Source organism: Callospermophilus lateralis, chromosome 3 (assembly GCF_048772815.1).
Source record: "Callospermophilus lateralis isolate mCalLat2 chromosome 3, mCalLat2.hap1, whole genome shotgun sequence".
In the NCBI taxonomy this organism is placed as follows: domain Eukaryota; kingdom Metazoa; phylum Chordata; class Mammalia; order Rodentia; family Sciuridae; genus Callospermophilus; species Callospermophilus lateralis.
Window position 1 is genome coordinate 108296166 of NC_135307.1, and position 20162 is coordinate 108316327.

At 36.1% G+C, this 20162-nt stretch overlaps 1 protein-coding gene across 4 annotated transcripts in view; it reads left to right on the plus strand.

Moving 5' to 3' along the window:
- The window catches only part of Trip4 (thyroid hormone receptor interactor 4), a 56489-nt gene that overhangs the window by 10582 nt on the left and 25745 nt on the right, over positions 1-20162 (plus strand). For 2 of the 4 annotated variants that reach the window (XM_076850934.1, XM_076850935.1), the window contains exons 4-10: positions 1067-1138; positions 1496-1708; positions 3714-3792; positions 5280-5409; positions 7965-8180; positions 11309-11435; positions 17569-17756. In XM_076850934.1, coding sequence (XP_076707049.1) covers positions 1067-1138; positions 1496-1708; positions 3714-3792; positions 5280-5409; positions 7965-8180; positions 11309-11435; positions 17569-17756 — 1025 coding nt within the window. The remainder of the gene's footprint in view (positions 1-1066; positions 1139-1495; positions 1709-3713; positions 3793-5279; positions 5410-7964; positions 8181-11308; positions 11436-17568; positions 17757-20162) is intronic. The other 2 variants (XM_076850936.1, XM_076850937.2) reach the window with 1 other exon arrangement.

A 20162-nucleotide genomic window follows, 5' to 3' on the forward strand; every position in this document is an offset into this window, starting at 1 on the left:
CTCTTTACTTACTTACTTCCTTGTAGTCAGTTTCCCATAGACTGGAACTCTTTTAAGATTTTTCTTTTCTAAAACGTCAGTTTCTGGAAATGATCGAGAAACTCACAAAGAGAAAGTAAGTTCACAACATGGTTGCAAAGAAAGGCATCTATACGTTTTAAGTGTCAGAGGCTGGTGAATCTGGTTTTGTTTACTTTTTATTAAGTAACCTAAATACACAAGTGAAAAGATGAATTTTCACAAACTGACCATGCTATGGATATTTAAAACTAGAAACAAAACATTTCTTGTCCCTCTACAAAATGTCCCAAGTACTAAAAAAAAAAAAAAAAAAAAAAACTCAGCCCTCCAAAGAACTTCATAATAAAAGATATCCAAGTGAAGAGCAGACACATGAAAAGTGTCTGCTTCATTAGTCATTAAAATAATGCAAAATATAATCACACTGCACTACTACTACATACCGATTAGAATGGCTAAATTGAAAACACAGGTTTTCCTAAGGGAAAACACCATCTTGATTTCCATCACCATAGTTTAGTATTGGCTATTTTTTGTTCGATTGATTGGTTGGTTGGTTGGTTGGTTGGTTGAGATTGGGTTTTTTTCCCCAGTAGTTCTGAGGACTGAACCCAGAGCTTCATGCATACTGGGCAACTATGCTCCTGAGCTACACCTCTAGTCCCGTTTTGTATTATTGTAATGACTAATAAAGTTGAGTACCTTTTCATGTGTCTGTATGCTATTTGGATATCTTTTGTTATAAAGTTCTTGTTTAAACGGGGTAAAAATGGGAGTTTATAACCCACTTGAATCAAAGTGTGAAATATGATATATCAAGAACTATGTAATGTTTTGAACAACCAACAATAAAAATTTTTTAAAAAGTTCTTGTTTAAATATTTGCCCATTTTTTAATTATTATTAATTTCTGATTGAACAAATTTCTCATTTTACTTATTGATTGTCCATAAATCCACAAATGTCATCTTCTTTTAAAGGCATTCTTGTTTCTTTCTTTTTTTTTTTTTTTTAATATTTATTCATTTTTTTTTTTTTTTTTTAGTTTTCAGCGGATACAACATCTTTGTTTTTGTATGTGGTGCTGAGGCTCGAACCCGGGCTGCACACATGCTGGGTGAGCACGCTACCGCTTGAGCCATATCCCCAGCCCGCATTCTTGTTTCTTATAATCTCCAATTTAGCTATGCTCTAAGATATCATATAGATGAATGCTATATGTATGTTCCTCCAGCCATAGTAGGAGATTGAGGGCAGCTAACAAAAAAGACAAGGAAATTATTAGCCTATTTCTATGGAGCATAGCCTTTCCTCAGCCCCTTAATTTTGAGTAGTTTGTATTTCTCCCTCTCACTTATTTCATGATTTCTTGGACAGTATATATATGTTGTTATGGACTAGAACTGAGGTTTTCCCTCCTTCATTCTTTTCATTTTCATTGTTCAGTGTTATTGTGATGTCTTTGTACAATTAGGCACAAGAGAACAGTAGCTCTGTAAAGAAGAAGACAAAATTTGTCAATTTATACACAAGAGAGGGACAGGACAAGCTTGCAGTCCTACTTCCTGGTCGCCACCCTTGTGATTGCCTGGGCCAGAAGCATAAGCTCATCAATAACTGTCTCATCTGTGGGCGGATCGTCTGTGAACAAGAGGGTTCTGGCCCCTGCTTATTCTGTGGATCTCTGGTAAAAATTTTTTTTCTATTGTTTTATTGTGCTTTGTGTTAATACACAAAGCCATTCAGATCCCTAGCAATTTCCCTTTTTCTTAGTAAATTTCTTCCCCAAGGATTCTAGTAGCAGGGATTTGATTAGAAACCCCAGGTTGTGTCAGGCATGGTGGAGCACGCCTATAATCCCAGTGGCTCAGGAGCCTGAGGCAGGAGCATCTCAAGTTCAAAGGCAGCCTCAGCAGTTTAGCAAGGCCCTAAGCAACTCAGCAAGACCCTGTCTCAGACTAAAAATATAAAAAGGCTGAGATGTGGCTGAGTAGTTAAGAGCCCTGTGTTCAATCCCTGGGACCAAAACAAAAGCAAAATTAAAAACTTTAGAGCTTGAAGTGTCAGGATTTTTTGTAGTCTTCAGATGTGGCTTATATCTATAGGGGCAAGAGTCATGGTGACATAATCTTCAAGACTTCATAGCTTCTGTTTCTGGAACAACACGTGTTATAACTTTGCTTTGTTTAAGAAATGCCCTTAGGAATGTAGTAGTAGGCCTGGGGTTGTGGCTCAGCAGTAGAGCCCTCACCTCCAACGTACAAGGCCCTGGGTTCGATCCTCAGAACCACATAAAAATAAATAAATAAATAAAATAAAGATATTGTGTCCAACTACAACTAAAAATTAATATTAAACAAACAAACACAAAAAGAATGCAGTAGTAATAGGGCTAGGGATGTGGGGATCTGGCTTAATGGTAGAACATTTGCCTAACATGTATGAGGCCCTGGATTCAATCCCTAGCACTACCAAAAATAAAAAAGGAAAAAAAGAGAAATAGCAATAATGACTCTTAAAAACTCTAAAGAGCTATCTGAAAAGCTTATTTTACCAGTTGAGCTGTCTGGCAGAAGCAATAACATTTGATGTTGATAAAGGCATCTGTTTTATATTGCTATATTTTCTCTAATGGACTCTTGATTTTTCCACATACTCAGAGATTAAACTGATAGACAACTGAATGACCTGAAAAATGTAGTTTTCACCATGTTTATAAAATAGCAGTTCTGGGCATAGTGGTTCACACCTCTAATCCAGCAACTTGGGAGGCTGAGGCAGGAGGATCAAGAGTTCAAAGCCACCCTCAGCAACTTAGCAAGGCCCTTAGTGAGACCCTGTCTCTAAATAAAATTCAAAAAGGCTGGGGAAATGGTTCGGTGGTTAAGTGCCCCTGGATTCAATCCCCAGTACCAAAAAAAAGAGGCAGTGAATTTTTTCTCTTAGGTCTGTTCAGTTCAAGAAATAGTAATGCAAACCAGATTGGTCTTAAAGTCTTAAATTTGATAAGTTTGACACAGTCCCTTCTCAGCTTCCTTCAAAAACCTGCAATAATTTTATAGTAAATGGAGCTTTCTTTGCTTAACATATTCATTATTTTCTAAATTTGTTATGTTTGAAAGCAAAGAAACAAAATATATATAGTTGGGCTAGAGATGTAACTGAGTGGTATATACCTTGCTAGCATGCATGAGGCCCTGGGTTCCATCCTAAGCACTTTAAAAAAATGTGTGTGTGCATATATATTTAGTATAAAAGTAAATCATAGTATAAAAGTAAATCTAATTTTCACTAGTGGTACTGTAATCTGCTTCTTTTTCTGGTTCTTTTTTTCTAGAACCAGAAGACTTATTAAAAAGTCTTACTTGATTTTTCTAGTGTTCCAAAGACAAATATTTGTCCTTTGAAAGTACAGTAGATTTAAATAAATAGAAAATAAAACCCCACCAAGTGTTAGATATACTTGCAGTGAGGTAGTTTTTTATTTTTTGTATGACTCATAAAAAGGTAATGAAGAGAGAAGGAAAAACTTATTTAGATTAATGTTTTTTAATAGATTTGTCCTGATGAAAAGCATCAATAATGTCATTTTATTGTCATATCTAATGTATAATTTAAGGTTACATTTAAGGTATATCAAGTGAACAATATAATTTAACTGTTAGATCATGTGTCCTTCTATTATTTTACAGGTATGTACACATGAAGAACAGGATATTTTACAGCGTGACTCAAACAAAAGCCAGAAATTGCTGAAGAAGCTCATGTCAGGTAGACAGGAATCTTCTAAATGACTATGGTGATGGGTACAACTTGTATCTATGGTTGTTTTTCTTTTCATATTGTGGTATGAAAGATGCAGTTTATAAAAGATGTAGTTTATTCATTCATCTATTCAACAAGCACTTATTTTTTTAAATTTTACTATTTTAGTTACATAACTTTGAGTAACAAATATATAATAGTACATTGGATCACAGCTCAAAGAATAAAATTAATATCCATGAGCTCAAACTCATATAAATAAGTAACCAAATAAGTTAAGAAATAAAGAAAAGAGAATTTCTCTTTCTCTCTTTCTCTCTCTCTCTCCCCCTCTCTCCCTGTATCTCTATTAAAGGTTATGTGTGTGGTGCCAGGGACTGAATCCAGGGACTCATACATGCTAGGCAAGTACTCTACCACTGAGCTACATCTCCAGCCCTAATTTTTGAAATTGTTAGTGAGGTTGAACATGTCTACATTTTTATTTATTTATTTTTTGAGACTGGGTCTTTCTATGTTGCCAAGGCTTAACCCTCAAGTGATCCTCCTGCCCAGGCTCCTAAGTAGCTGAGAGTATAGGTATGTACCATCATACCAGGCTAATTCCTCCTTGTTTCTTTTTTCTTTTCTTTCTTTTTTTTTTTTTTTCGTGGTGGTACTGGAATTGAACTCAGAGATGCTTTGCCACTGAGCTATACCCCAAACCCTTTTTTATTTTGAGACAGGCTAGTCTTGAATTTGCCATCCTCCTCCCTCAGCCTCCTGAGTCACTTGTATTTGGGTGTGCATCACCACACCTGCCTAATTCCTCCTATTTTCTAATTTAGTGAACTCTTCCCATATTTTGTTCTTTGCTGAACAGTAGTACAGCTAATTTGTACTGTAGGCTAATATCATTTGATTTATCATCATCTGTGAATTTCAATTTCCTTAACTTTATAACAAATATAATTTTAAGCTAATTTCTAATATTATTGTGAGAATTAAATAATTTAATTTATATTAAATGCTTTTACATTAAACTTTTCATTTTTGCTCTCTTCCTGAAATTTTTCTTTTTTTCTTCCATTATTTTTGTTTTGATTTGTAAAAGTACATTTAAAAATGATAGTCAGCCCTACTCAGTAAAGGTTTTCATTTTTACAATATTTAATTTTGATTGATTGATTAATTGCTAGCTATATCTTCAGTCCTGTCAGGCATTTTTATGTTGTGTGTTTAAACACTTTAGTACCTTTAGTGATCCAAAATTCTGTAAGGGAAGAAAAGGACCTCAACATTCATTGAGTACCTATTACATATCAAGCAACACTTGATACTTTAAAAGTTAGACCTGGCCTCTGTACTTGGTTGTTTTCCATTGAAATGAAGGCTCCAGACTAGCAGATCAGAATGAGATCTTCCCATATTTTGTTCTTTGCTGAACAGTAATACAGCTAATTTGTACTATATAATATAGGCTGATATCATTTGATTTCCTTATTCAATTTCAGGGATGGAGAATTCTGGAAAGGTAGACATCTCTACCAAGGACCTTCTTCCTCATCAAGAATCTCGAATTAAGTCTGGTCTGGAGAAGGCTATCAAGCATAAAGATAAACTGTTAGAGTTTGACAGAACTAGGTATGATATGGTTAGAATAACAAATGCTAAGAAATAGACTTTTCCACAGATTCTGGCCATTAAAAATTTTGGGGCTGGGGCTGTAGCTCAGTGGCAGAGTGCTTGCCTAGCACATGTGAAGCACTGAGTTTGATCCTCAGCAACAAATAAAAATAAAAACAAAATAAAATAAAAGTATGCTGTCCATCTACAACTACAAAAATAAAAATTTTTAAAAAACCACTATTTTGGCATTTGATACCTTCTCAAAATGGAATGTGAAAGAGTTTACAAAGAAGAGCTGGATGTTCTGTATAGGAGGCCTACATCTTGTTTTTGAATCTGTGTTTGAATAAAATAGGCTCTCACCAAGAGAATCGTATCCTGCACCAGTTTATTTTTCGTTTGTTTGTTTTTCTGGTACTAGGGATTGAACTTAGGGTGTTCTACCATTGAAGTACATCCCCAGCCCTTTTTATTTTGAGATAGGGTCTCACTGAGGTACCCTGGATGGCTTCAGATTTGTGATCCTCCTGCCTCAGCCTCCTGCATTGCCCTGATTACATGTATGTGTCACTGTGTCTGGCCCTGCATCAGTTTGTTTTGGCAAATGCTAGTATACCCCCTGGACAGTTGACTTGGGTTGTCATAATTCCCTACTTATTTCACTTGCAGCCATTTATTCATCTAGTCAACGTATGCAGTCATTTATTGCTTAACGATGGATGGAGATGTGTTCTGAGAAATATGTTTTTAAGTGATTTTGTCATTGTTGAAAATCATAGAGTTTACTTGCACAAACTTAGGTGATGTAGCCTATTACTTACCTAGGCTGTGTGGTATATGTATTTATGGCAGAGCCTATTGCTCGTAGGGCCATGATGATCAAAACACAAGACTGAACTAATGCAACAGAAAACCATGCAATCCAAGAGATACTATAGGGGCTAGGAGTATAGCTCAGTGGTAGAACACTTGCCATGTATGTGAGGCTATGGGTTTGATACTCAGCACTGAAAACAAAATGAAAGAGAGAGATGTATGAGATATATGAGGCCACCTAGCAAATACATAAACCAGTAACAATCATTTACTATCATTATCAATCACATATCACCCATAATTTTTAAAAATATTTTTAGTTGTAGATAGACATAATACCTTTGTTTATTTAGTTTTTTTTATGTGATGCTGGGCATCAAACCTAGTGCCTCACATGTGCTACTGAGCTACATCCCCAGTCTTTTTTATTTTGTGACAGTCTTACTAAATTGTTGAAGCTGACCTTTAACTGTGATCCTCTTCTTCAGTCTCCAGAGAAGCTGGGATTACATATGAACCTGATTTCAGTTTTTTTCTTTATGCCTATGTTTATCACTGATTCGTTATTATAGAGAAATTGAGTCTTTTCTTTTTTTTTTTTTTTTTTTTTTTTTGTGTGTGTGTGTGTTTGGGTCACTTAACACTAAGCTATATCACCAGCCCTTTAAAAAAATTTTTTTGGACAGGGTCTTCCCTAAGATGCTTAGGGACCTTCTAAGTTGCTGAGACTGGCCTCAAACCTGCAGTCCTCCCAAGTATCCAGGTTTAAAGGTGTGCATCATCTTGACCTGTAGAAATTCAGTCTTTATTGGATTTGTGACTTTGGAGTAATCACTTAATTTCTGTGAGCTCAGGTTCATTATCTATAGAATGGGAGTTAGATCATTAAGACTCCTTATAGTTCTATTTCTTTGTCAGTATAATCTTAGAGATAGGCCTGATTATCATATCTTGGAACTTTGCCCCATTGTGTTAGTAAAGTCCTAGAGATCGGGTATGGGGATGGAAACTGTCATAGTAGTCAAATAATAGTATGTCCTAAGAATAGATAATTAAGCCTTAGGACAGATTTCAGGGTAAAACTCTAGTAAGCAAATCTAGTAAGCCTATCAGTAATAGACTGGATCCCAATTGTAGAAAAATTAGAATACCGAGTAAGTTGCCAGAACATGAACTCTGATGCAGTAAAATCAGACTGAAGCCCAGGTATCAGAAGATGAAAGCTGGAGTATGCAGAAAGGAAGAATGATAATGAATTATGGTACTATGCCTTTTCTGTCTGAGATTGAAATGAGTTCTATAAGCTGCATTGGAGATAAGATATATGCAGCCCAGCTGGTGTCCTGCATGCCTGTAATCCCAGCTTGGGGCTGTGGCTCAGTAATAGAGCTCTGGAGGCTGAGGCACGAGGATAGTGAGTTCAAAGTCAGCCTTAGCAACAGCGATGTGCTAAGCAACTCAGTGAGACCCTGTCTCTAAATAAAATACAAAATAGTGTTCGGGGTGTGACTCACTGGTCGAATGCCCCTGAGTTTAATCCCTGGTATCAATAAACAAACAAACAAAAAACGATATATGCAAAAGCTGGTAATCAGGCTGAGTTTCACCTGTTTTTGTAACATTCTTGGACTTTGTATTTCAGACAGTAGCCTCTAGACTAGCCAAAGAGTAAGTTACCTTGAAACAGTTCCTCATTAATAATTCTGTGTTTGTCAACATGTGGCTTAATTGTCATGTGTTTGTTTGTTTTTTAGTATTCGAAGGACCCAGGTCATTGATGATGAGTCAGATTACTTTGCCAGTGATTCTAACCAGTGGTTGTCTAAAATTGAGCGCGAAACTTTGCAGAAGCGAGAAGAGGAGCTGAGAGAACTTCGACATGCCTCTCGACTTTCTAAGAAGGTCACTATTGACTTTGCTGGCCGGAAAATCCTAGAAGAAGAAAATCCATTAGCAGAATATCACAGTAGGTAAGTGGCCAGCACCAGAAAGGGTCTCAACAAAGGAGTAGGTTGACTATATAGGATTTTTACTTCTTTAGTGATGTTTTTGTTGATTTTTAAAAATGATGATCATCAAGCTGGGCACAGTCGCACATGCCAGTAATCCCAGCTGTTTGGGTGACTGAGGCAGGAGGATCATGTAAAGCCAGCCTCAGCAACTTATCAAGGCCCTAAGAAATCCAAAAAGACCCTGTCTCTAAATAAAATATAAAAAAGGACTGGGGATGTGGCTCAGTAGTAAAGCACCCGTAGGTTCAATCCCTGCTACAAAAAAAAAAAAAAAAAAAAAAAAAAAAAGGATGATGATCCCCAGCACTGTGGGAAAAAAATAAGTAAATGAAAATTTAAAAATAAAAACAAATTTTTAGAGCTAGAGTAGTAGAGCACTTACCTAGTATGCACAAGACCCTAGGTTTGATCCCCAGCACAATAAAAATAAAGTTAATGTTTATTGGGGCTTAAAAACATGTAAAAGTAGCTAAGAAAATTTTTCAAGGAAGGAGACCTGTCCTTACTTATAATAAAATACTGTTACTTTTTTAAAAACTTTTGATGAGTTTGTTTATTTTGGTACTGGGGATTAAACCCAAGGGTGCTTTAGCACTGAACTGTATCCACAGCCCTTTTCATTTTTTATTTTTATTTTTTAATTTTTTTATTTGCAGATGGACACAATACCTTTTATTTATTTATTTATTTATTTATTTATTTATTTATTTTTATGTGATGCTAAGGATCAAACCTAGTGCCTCACACATGGTAGGCAAGAGCTCTATCACTGAGCCACAACCCCAGCCTCTTATTTTTTTTATTTTGAGAAAGGGCCTCACTAAGTTACCAAGGCTGGCCTTGAATTGAATTCTTTTTTTTTTTTTTTTTTTTTTTTCAGTACCAGGGATTGAACTCAAGAGCACTTAACCACTTCAGTAGATGTCCAGCCCTTTTTTGTATTTTATTTAGAGATAGGGTGAGTTGCTTAGTATCTCACTTTTGCTGAGGCTGGCTTTGAACTCACAATCCTCCTGCTTCAGCCTCCCAAGCTTCTGGGATTACAAGTGTGTGCCATCGAACCTGGCTAACCTTGAATTTTTGATACTCCTACATCAACCTTCCAAGTCACTGGGAATATAGTTGTGTGCCATTGTGCCTGGCACAGTTTTAATGAAAATATAGTACTAAACTGGGAGAAAATATATTGAAAATTTTTAGCAAAGAAGCAATATTTGTACTTTACAAAGACCGCCTACAAATTAAAAGACAAAAAAAAAAAATCCAGTAAAAATATGGGCATGGTGGTTCAAGCCCATAATCCCAGCTACTAGGACAGCTAAGGCAGAAAGATCACTATTTTGAGTCCAACCTTAGCGACTTAGGGAGACCTTGTTTCAAAATAAAATTTAATAAGTAGGGTTGTGGGTATAGCTCAGTGGTAGAGTACTTTTGTAACATGCTTATGGTTCTGAGTTTAATCCCCAGAACCTCAAAAATAAAAATTAAAAAAAAAAGAAGAAGAAAAATGGGCAAAAGCTAAGAATAGATAAATCACAGATGAGGAAATATGAATAGCCAGGAAGCATTTGGAAAGATATTCAACTATTTATCAGAAAATTCAGATTTTAAAACATATTACTTTGCATAGTGGCACATACTTGTAATCTCAGTGATTCAGGAGATTGAGGCATGAGTAGCAAAAGTTTGAGACCAGCCCTAACAACTTAGTGAGGCCCTGTCTCAAAATGAAAATTTTTTTTAATATTTATTTTTTAGTTTTAAGTGAACACAATATCTTTATTTTACATTTATGTGGTGTTGAGGATCGAACTCAGTGCCTCAAGCATGCTAGGCAAGCACTCTACCACTGAGCCACAACCCCAGCCCCTCAAAATGAAAATTTTTTAAAAAGGCTGGGTGTGTAGCTCAGTGGTAGAGCACTTTGGGTTAAACCCCAGCACCATGATGCCATTGTTTTTGTTTTAGTATCAGGGATTAAACCCAGGGGCACTTAATCACTGAGCCACATCCTTAGCCTGTTTTTCATTTTTTGTTTTTAATTTTGAGACAGGGTCTCATTAAGTTGTTTGGGGGCTTGGCGAGTTGCTGAAGCTGGCCTCAGACTTGTAATCCTCCTGACTCAACCTCCCGAGCCACTAAGATTACAGCATGTGCCACTGCACCCGGCCCTTTATAGCTATCTTAAACTTGCCATTGAAATTCAAAGTTTCTTGAAGGCTGGAACCATGTCCTCCCCATCTTTTAGGTTGAATTGCATATAAGAGGTTCCTTAACAAATATATATTGAGCTGAATTCAAGGTCATGTTCAACCTTTTCTATTAGTTGAAGCTTGTTATTATTTTATTATGTTTCAAAATTACAATCATCATTCACAAATGTTTGTCAGACATCAAACAGGAGTATGGATATAGCCATAAGGAATATAGAGTAATAGAATGGAATAAGATAGGGCTTCTAAGCCAGTAGGATTTCACAATGTTCAAATGAAAATCTTCATGTCCCTCTGCCCCCTGACCCCAGGGCTAAGAACCAAACTGAGGGCCTTGAGGGGGCTAGGCAAGAGTTCTGCCACTGAGCTAAATTCCCAATGCCATCACATTCATTTATAGGTTTAGATCCAAATACCCAAAACTAACACCTTAAGCACAGAATACATGGGATGTATCCAATGGTTATTTAGGGACTCTTTTTTAGAACTTCTAAACCTTGAAGCAGATAGAATTCAAATAGCATAGGTAAGTAAAAAAGATACTCCTGAGTAGACAAAGTAATAACTGTAGGGTGTATTGAGTAGACAAGCTGCCATAGAATATTCATCTCTGAGTCAGACTACTTTTAAACAACTTTTATATTCTTTGTATTTTTGTTGATCTTGTTAAACTGGTAACTATAGTGTGCTCTACCTATTTTCCTTAAGTTCTGTGGAAGGAAGGTAGAGTGGGGAGAGGGAAAGTTGTTCATGGGCTTCTCCTTGAATTCCAAATTTTAATATTACCAAAGGGTTTTATGTTGGTTTTTAAGTAAAGACATTCTGAGCATAGAATATTACCGATTATTGCTTTCTTTTGGTTTATTATTACAGATTAGATGAGACAATACAGGCCATTGCAAATGGAACTTTGAACCAGCCACTGGACAAAATGGATAGATCTTCTGAAGAGCCTTTGGGAGTTCTGGTAAATCCCAACCTGTACCAGTCCCCTCCCAAGGTTAGTGGACCTTTTTTTCCTCTAGCTGATAACGAGAGAATTTTGGTCCTAAATATTTCTCCTTTCAAGTGTGTCTGTTTTATAGATACCAATTTGCTCTCTTAACTCACCTACCAATCTTACATTCTTGCCCAATTTTTTTCCAATTTTTTTCGCAGCACTTCCAAAAAGTTGACTTGTACTATCTTCAATGAGCATTTTCCAAAAGAAGATGTTATTAAATACAATAGAAATTTAGACAGTAGAGTCAAGGGCATTGGCACATACTTGTAATCCCAGAAACTCAGGATGCTGAGGCAGGAGAATCCTAAATTTGAGGCTAGCCTCAGCAACTTACTGAGACCCTATCTCAAAATAAAAATGGCATACATGGTGGCATACATGTACAGATAAATGAAAAGTTGTGCTGCAATTGTGTATAATGAATCAAATGCATTCTGCTGTCATATATACATAAATAAAATAAATAAAGAATGAATGAATTATTTATTTATTTATTTTAAATTTCTTTATTTTTTTGTTGTTGTTGTTATAGTTGGGCACAATACCTTTATTTTATTTGTTTATTTTTATGTGGTGCTGAGGATCGAACCCAGTGCCTCGAACTTGCTAGGCGAGCACTCTATTGCTGAGCCACAACCCCAGCCCAAGATTTATTTTGACTCAACTTTCAGAGGTTTTAGTCAATAGTCACTTGACCTCATTGCTTTGGGCCTGTGGCAAGGCAGAGCATATGGCAGAGTGCATATGCTAGAGCAGAATAACTTGCCTCATAACATCTGGAAAGCAAAGAGAAAGGAAGAGGTTTGGGTTCCAATGACCTCTTTAGTGGTACACCCCTAATGACCTAACTTCCTAACTTCCTTCTACTAGTCCCCACACTAAAAGTTCTGCCACCTCTCTATATTTCTATCAACTGGGACCAAGCTTTTAATACATGTTCTTCTGGGGGATGTTCAAAATCAAAATCAAAATCCATATAATTCTCTTTGGGGCTGGGGATGTGGCTCAAGTGGTAGCGCGCTCGCCTGGCATGCGTGCGGCCCGGGTTCGATTCTCAGCACCACTTACAAACAAAGATGTTGTGTCCACCGATAACTAAAAAATAAATATCAAAAAAATTAAAAAAAATAAAAATAAAAATTAAAAAAATCCATATAAAATGGTGAATATGTGCAAGCTAGGTAGGGTTTATAAGATGTATTATTATAATGAGAAATAGAGTAGGATTAGGTAGGTAGGATCAGATCATTAAAGAATTTTTTTTCTTTCTTTTACTTTTGGGGAGGGAGTACTGGGGATTGAATCCAGGGGTGCTCTATCACTGAGCTATACCCCCAGTTTTTTTTATTTTTTTATTTTGAGATAGGGTCTCACTGAGTTACTTAGGGCTTTACTAAATTTCTCAGGCTAACCTCAAATTTGTGATCCTCTTGCCTCAACCTTCTAAGTTACTGGGATAATAAGCATGTGCCACTGCACCTGGCTAAAGAACTTTTTAGCTAGGAAGTTTTAGCATTTTTATTTTATAAGTAAATGTGATAAAGTTCTTATGTAGAGAGAGAATACCCTCAGGGTAATGCTTTACCTACTTACCTTCAGCACTATATATGTGTCAAATTCTGTGCTAGGTAGTGGGAAATTAAAAGATTAATTAAAGGTCCAGCTCATGTCCTTAAGAACTTCAAAGATCAGTGGGAAGATGTGTATGAGTGCAAAGATTACAGTTCTTTAAGATAATTGCTATGAAACATACATGTCGTAGATGCAACAGTATTTATGAGTGTGTTCATAAATCTGTGAGAGAGCATAAAAGAAAGAGTGTTTGACAACTAAAGAATGACTAGAAGAGTTTGGGTTTGTAGCTCAGTGGTAGAGTGCTTGTTTAGCTACAGGTGAGGTACTGGGTTCAATTTTCAGCACCTCATAAAAATAAGTAAATAAAGGTAATATGCCCATCTACAACTAAAATAAAATAAAAAAAAATAACTAAGAATTTCTAGGTAGACAAATCTGGGGAGAGAATTCCAGGCAGAAAGTACAACATGTGTAATGACTCAGCATCTTGAATGGATAAAGAAAATGTGGTACATATACACAATGGAATATTACTCAGCCTTAAAGAAGAATGAAATTATAGCATTTGCAGGTAAATGCTAAGTGAAATAAGCCAATCCCAAAAAACCAAAAGCTCAATGTTTAAAATCTCTGATAAGTGGATGCTGATCCATAGTGGGGTGGGGGGATAGGGAAGAATGAAGGAAATTTGTTCTGTGTAGAAGGGAGTAAGGGGAGGGGTGGTGTTGTGGGGATGGGAAGGATGGTAGAAACAGACAGACATTATTACCCTGTCTACATGTTTTATTACCCTGCTGGACTAACTCTAAACCATGTACAGCCAGAAAAATGAGAAGTTGTGTTCTATTTGTGTACAGTATGTCAAAATGCATTCTACTATAAAATAAATAAATTCATTAATTAATTAAAAAAATAAAGGGATAGTGAATGAAGACTGCTTCTCCCTTTTAAGGCCAAGAAAAAAAAAAAAAAAAGACTCAGCATCTTGAAAGCATTGCGGGTTTGGGGAAATCAAAGTATTTTTATGGACTAGTAGATGTGTTAGTTACCTAGCGCTACAAAACAGATAGGGTGACTTAAGACAGTAAGATTTCTTTCCTCATAGCTGGAGGCTAAAATTTCAAAATCAAGATGTTAGCAGAGCCACATTCCCTCCAAAGATTCTACACATGAATATTTCTTGCCTCTTTCAGTTTCTGGTTGCCCTAGGCTTGTAGCTGAATCACTCCGATCTCTACCTCTGTCTTCACTTGGCCTTCTTCCATGTGTATCTCTGTGTGTACTCTCCTTTTCAAAGAATACCAGTTATTGGATTTAGGTCACCAGAATTCAGTGTGAACTCATCTTAAATTGATTACATCTACAAATTTGTAAGGTCATATAATCAAAGTCTAGGTAGACATGAACTCAAGGGGATACTCTTTTTTTTTAAATTGATTTTATTTTTTAAATACATGACAGTGGGGGCTGGGGATGTGGCTCAAGCGGTAGCGCGCTCGCCTGGCATGCGTGCGGCCCGGGTTCGATCCTCAGCACCACATACAAAAGATGTTGTGTCTGCCAAAAACTGAAAAATAAATACTGAAATTCATATTCTCTCTCTCTCTCTCTCTCTCTCTCTCTCTCTCTCTCTCAAAAATAAAAAATAAATAAAAATAAATAAATACATGACAGTGGAATGTATTACAATTCTTATTGCACATATGGAGCACAATTTTTCATATCTCTGGTTGTATATAAAGTATGTTCACACCAACTTATGTCTTCATACATGTACTTTAGATAATGATGTCCACCACATTCCACCATCATTGCTAACTCTCTGCCCCCTCTCTTCTCCTCCCACCCCTTTGCCCTATCTAGAGTATGTCTATTCCTCTCGTGCCCCTCAAGGGGATACTCTAACCCAGTGCAGTAGACAATACCTGCTCTTGAAAGCCCTATGTTTCGCAATAAGCACTGAGTTTTATTCGAAAGTAAGCAAAGAAGGATCCTTGAAGATCCTTGAAGACCAGTATGACTTCCATGCTTATATAGACAGTGCATTGGAGGGAAGGTTAAGACTAGAAACAGAAAAATTGTTCCGGAGGTTATTGTAATGGGGAGATAATAAGGGCCCAAGTTATTATCATAGTACCAGTAGGATAGAAGAGAGTTATTTAACAACTAACAATATAGACAAGTAGATTAGTTAACAGGTTATATAATAGTATTATTGAAAGATAATGAGGGAGAATGGCTGTTTGGTTACAGTCAAGAACTGTAGTAGTAGAGACAGAATTAAGAATTTGGGCCTCAGGATTATTCATCCAACATTTTTACAAGATAACTTATTTTTTCCATAATAGATCAGTGTTTCCCCACAAGAAATTCTATTCTTACCTAATATTTACCCAATTTTGCCTTATGATTCAAAAGACAGTTGTTATATATATATATATATATATAATAAAAATATGCATATATATACATACACATATATGTAGATATAGATATATAGATTTTTTTTTAATAATAAGAATTGAACCCAGGGGCACTTAACCACTGAGCCACATCCCCAGCCCTTTGGAGATAGGGTCTCAAAAGTTGCTAAGTTGCTTAGGAACTTGCTTAATTTCTCAGGCTGGCTTTGAATTTCTTATCCTCCAGCCTCAGCCTCCTGAGCCACTGGGATTACAGGTGTGCCACCACAGTTGGCAAAACCATATTTTTTTCATGTTTTATGTTTTCCTAATCTGTGCTTTTCACATAATTACTCAATAAATGTGGTTTTTAAATATTATTATTATTTAAAAAATAATAATAATAATGCTTTTCTATCATGCATAGTTCCTTGTGCATGCTAGAAAAGCATTCTACCACTGAGCTACATCTTCAATACTTCAAAAAATTTTTTTGAGATGGGATCTTGCTAAATTGTCCAGATTGGCCATAAACTTCCAATCTTCCTGTTACAGCCTCTTGTGGAATTACAGGAGTGTGCCACTGTGCCCAGTTTAACTGTGGTATTTTAAAAGATATGACAGGGCTGGGGTTGTAGCTCAGTGGTAGAGCGCTTGTCTAGCATGGGTGAGGCAATGTGTTCAATCCTCAGCACCAAAAAAAAAAAAAAATTAATAAAAAGTAAAGTTTAAATTCTTTAATAGAGGGGCTGGGGATGTGGCTCAAGTGGTAGCGCGCTCGCCTGGCATGCGTGCGGCCCGGGTTCGATCCTCAGCACCACATACAGACAGATGTTGTGTCCGCCAAATACTAAAAAATAAATATTAAAATTCTCTCTCCCTTTCTCTCCTCTCTCTCACTCTTTCTTTAAAAAAAAATTCTTTAATAGAAAAAGACAAAACTGTTAAATCATAAAATTTTGTTGTGAAAAGATTAAGATCTTAGAGATTCATGTAAAAATTTGTCAACAATGGGCTGGGGATGTGGCTCAAGCGGTAGCGCGCTGGCCTGGCATGCGTGCAGCCCAGGTTCGATCCTCAGCACCATATACAAACAAAGATGTTGTATCCGCCGATAACTAAAAAAAATAAATATTAAAAAAAAATTTGTCAACAAAAGATTCTTAGAGATCCATCTTTGGCAGTTGAGAAAGCTGAAAGTTTAAGGGGGTTAAATGATTGCCTAAGTCTCCAGGCAAGTACTCTAGCAGTCTTTTTTAAAATACGTTATTACACTTTTAAAAATTAAAAAAAACAATGAAGACTCACCATCCTAATAGCCATTTTTCTTTTTCTTTTAAATTTTGGAGCACTTGATTTTCTTGCTCTGGAAGAAACATTAACCTTCATGATTGTCTGACTGAACTCTTGCCAGAACTCTTTAGTCTCCTGTAATTACCTGTACCCTATAATTCTTTATTGCCTTTATGTGATGGGAACCTTGTTTCAGTAGTATTCCTTCTTCTCTTTTAGTGTACAAGTTGTTTTTTTCAGGATAATAGAGTACTTCTTATACCCAGTAGCCAGAACTACTGACCATCTGTTTGGCTTTGTTGTAATACTGACATGTGAGTCTGCCATAAACATAAGAAGCATTATGAACCAAAATGTTGTATGTCTTTTGGCTGATTCACTTATCTTAGGAAACCTCCAGACCTTAAACCTCCAAGATAGAGCCTTAATAAGTATAAAATGGAAATACTTACAGTTCTTTTGGTCTGGTAGTTGTGCTGCTTCTGGAATTAAGCATTATATGGAGACGTCAACATTCTACCTATCTTTTAAGATAGCACTTTGTTATCATACCTGGAACTCTTACTGAATTTATACCCTTTTTGGCTTTGTTTGTTTGTTTTTTGATGGACAACATGACTTTATTTTATTTGCTTATTTTTGTATGTGGTACTGAGGATTGAACCCAGTGCCTCACATATGCCAGGCAAGCACTTTGCTGCTGAGGCACAGCCCCAGCCTTTTTTTGGCCTTGTTTCAGACAAAGATGGGATAAAATTTTCTAAGAAAATTTATCTACTATGATTTCCTCATTATTGCATTTGTTCACCATCCCCGGATTCTTCCCTGTCAGACTGAACTGTTTGTTTTTTCCTATACAGTGGGTAGACCACACAGGTGCAGTCTCACAGAAGAAGGCTTTCCATTCAGCAGGATTGGGACTTGAGTTCAATTTATATCAGCACCAGTTGCGAATCCAGGATCAAGAATTCCAGGAAGGCTTTGATGGTGGCTGGTGCCTATCTATTCACCAACCCTGGGCTTCTCTGCTTGTCAGAGGGATTAAAAGGTAAGAATAGAATCAGTGGAGGAAAGAGACCAGCAGGTGAGGAAGTGCTGGGGAGTGATATTGACCAAATTATATTGTTAAATTATATGCATGTATGAATATGTAAGAACAAATTCCATCATTATGTGCACCTATAATGCACCAATAAAAAATTTGGAAAGTGGGCTGGGATTGTGGCTCAGTGGAGAGTGCTTGCCTCGCATGCATGAGGCACTTGGTTCAATCCTCAGCACCACATTAAAAATAAATAAATAATGAAGATATTTTTAAAAATTTGGAAAGTGAAAAAATTTTCTAGATAACAAAATAAACAAATAAAAAGTAAGAATAGAAATGAATCTTGGCAGTGAAAGATCTTTGATAAAAATTTGATTTAGAATTAATTTTCTCCAGCTTACTTATTATTTCCAGTACATAGCACTTGAAACAATATTAACTAGGTAGTAGATTTTTTTTGAAACTGGGTCTTACTATGGGGCTTACTCTGATCTTGAGCTCCTGAACAAGTGATCCTACTATCTCAGCTGGGAGTACAGGCTGATTATTCCATTATGCCTGGCAAATTTTTAGATTAATTAAAATTGTTTTGTTTGGCATACTGGCACATATCTGTAATCCCAGCTCTTCAGGAGGCTTAGGCAAGAGGATTCCAAGCTTGAAAGAAGCCTAAGTAAGTTAGACTTTGCCTCAAAATAAAATAAAAAGGCAACTAGTGATGTAGCTCAGTTGGTAGAGCCCTTGACTAGTGTATGTGAGGCCTGGGTGCAGTTTCTAGCACTATTAAAAAAAAAAAAACCTAACTATAAAATAAAAAGGATTGTAGTATAACTCAGTGGTATAGCACTTGTCTAATGTGTATAAAGCCCTGGTTTAATCCTCAGTACTTAGAATAAATGGAATACCAGGTTTTTTTCATCCTTGGAAGAGAGTCTATTGAAAAAACTCTTTTGAGAAACTATTTTACTACAAATTCCTTTTCTACAAAAAGTAGAGGAAGTAGTGAGGAATAACTAGAGGTATTATAAAGCTGAGTCATATCTATTGGTGATAACTGTTTACTATTCCATGCTTTCTTTCTTTTTTTCTTTTTTTTTTTTTTTTTTGGTACCAGGGCTTGAACCCAGGGTTGCTTAACCACTTAGCTACATCTTCAGCCCTCCCTTTTTTGTTGTTGTTTTGTTTTGTATTTTATTTAGAGCCAGGGTCTCACTGAGTTGCTTAGGGCCATGCTAAGTTGCTGAGGTTGCTTTGAACTTGCACTCCTTCTGTCTCAGCCACTGGGATTACAGACATGCACCACTGTGCCTGCCTGTTGTGTTTCTTCTTAATTCAACTTTTAAAATATTTTTCCTTTGCTTTTATACATGAAATTGAAAATTGTAAAATGCAGGAAACTATCTAGAAACAGAAAGATCACCTATAACCCCACCATCAGAAATAGCTATTGTTAGCATTTTAAAGTCTTTATTTCGGTTTTTTTTTTTTCTTGTTCAGATTGTTATATAATGAGATCATGACATTTATTTTGAGTTTTTCTTTCAGTTTTCATTATAGTGAGCTCATTTTTCCTTCTTATTTTTCAGAGTTTTATGTACATGGCAGTGTCTATCTCAAACAGTAAAAAGACCTTTTATTTAAATAGGATTTAAATTTTCGAATCATTAGCTCTATGAAATAGTTTAAAATGAGGACACTGAGGCAGGCAAAGATACAGTTACTCTAAATGCTAAAACTAGTTAATGTCAGAGATAGAACCAGAGTTCAGGACATCAAAGTGTCTTTACTCTCTAATCTGCAGACTTTAGTCATTTCCCTACTTTCTACAAAGAAAAATTATTAGCATTTAGAAACAGTCATTTCTACTTCAGTGGTTTCACTGTTAGCTGCCATTTCCCTCGTTTGTTAAGGTATAAAACACTTTTTCTCCTCTATTTGAATGTCAGGCTTTCTTGCTTTGGCTTCTAATTATTTCCTAATCTGTGTGTGTAGTACTATTAGAACAAATGCATGTGAATCTGCTTTTGCTCCAGGACAGCCAAAGCCTCAGATGTCTGTTTTTCTCATTCATTTCTCTGCAACTTAGGTGTCTTTTTGCATAGTAGAAAGCTAAACAGCTTAATGAGAATGTTTACATTTCCCTCATCTATTCTGGATCTCTGTTATTGAAATTTTCTCATTGGAAAGAACAGGATGAGCATCATCCATTCCCACAATCACTAATCCTACAGAAATAAACTGGGTGGTTCTGCCAAATTTGTGAAACCATTTTCCCAGTAACTCTTCAGGTTATTTGGTATAGAAGGAAGACATACTTGTTCATTCTACATAATGAGTACCTATTATGTGCCCGACACTCCTCTAATTCATCTGTTTTAGCATACTACAAATATGAAAAAACAATCACAG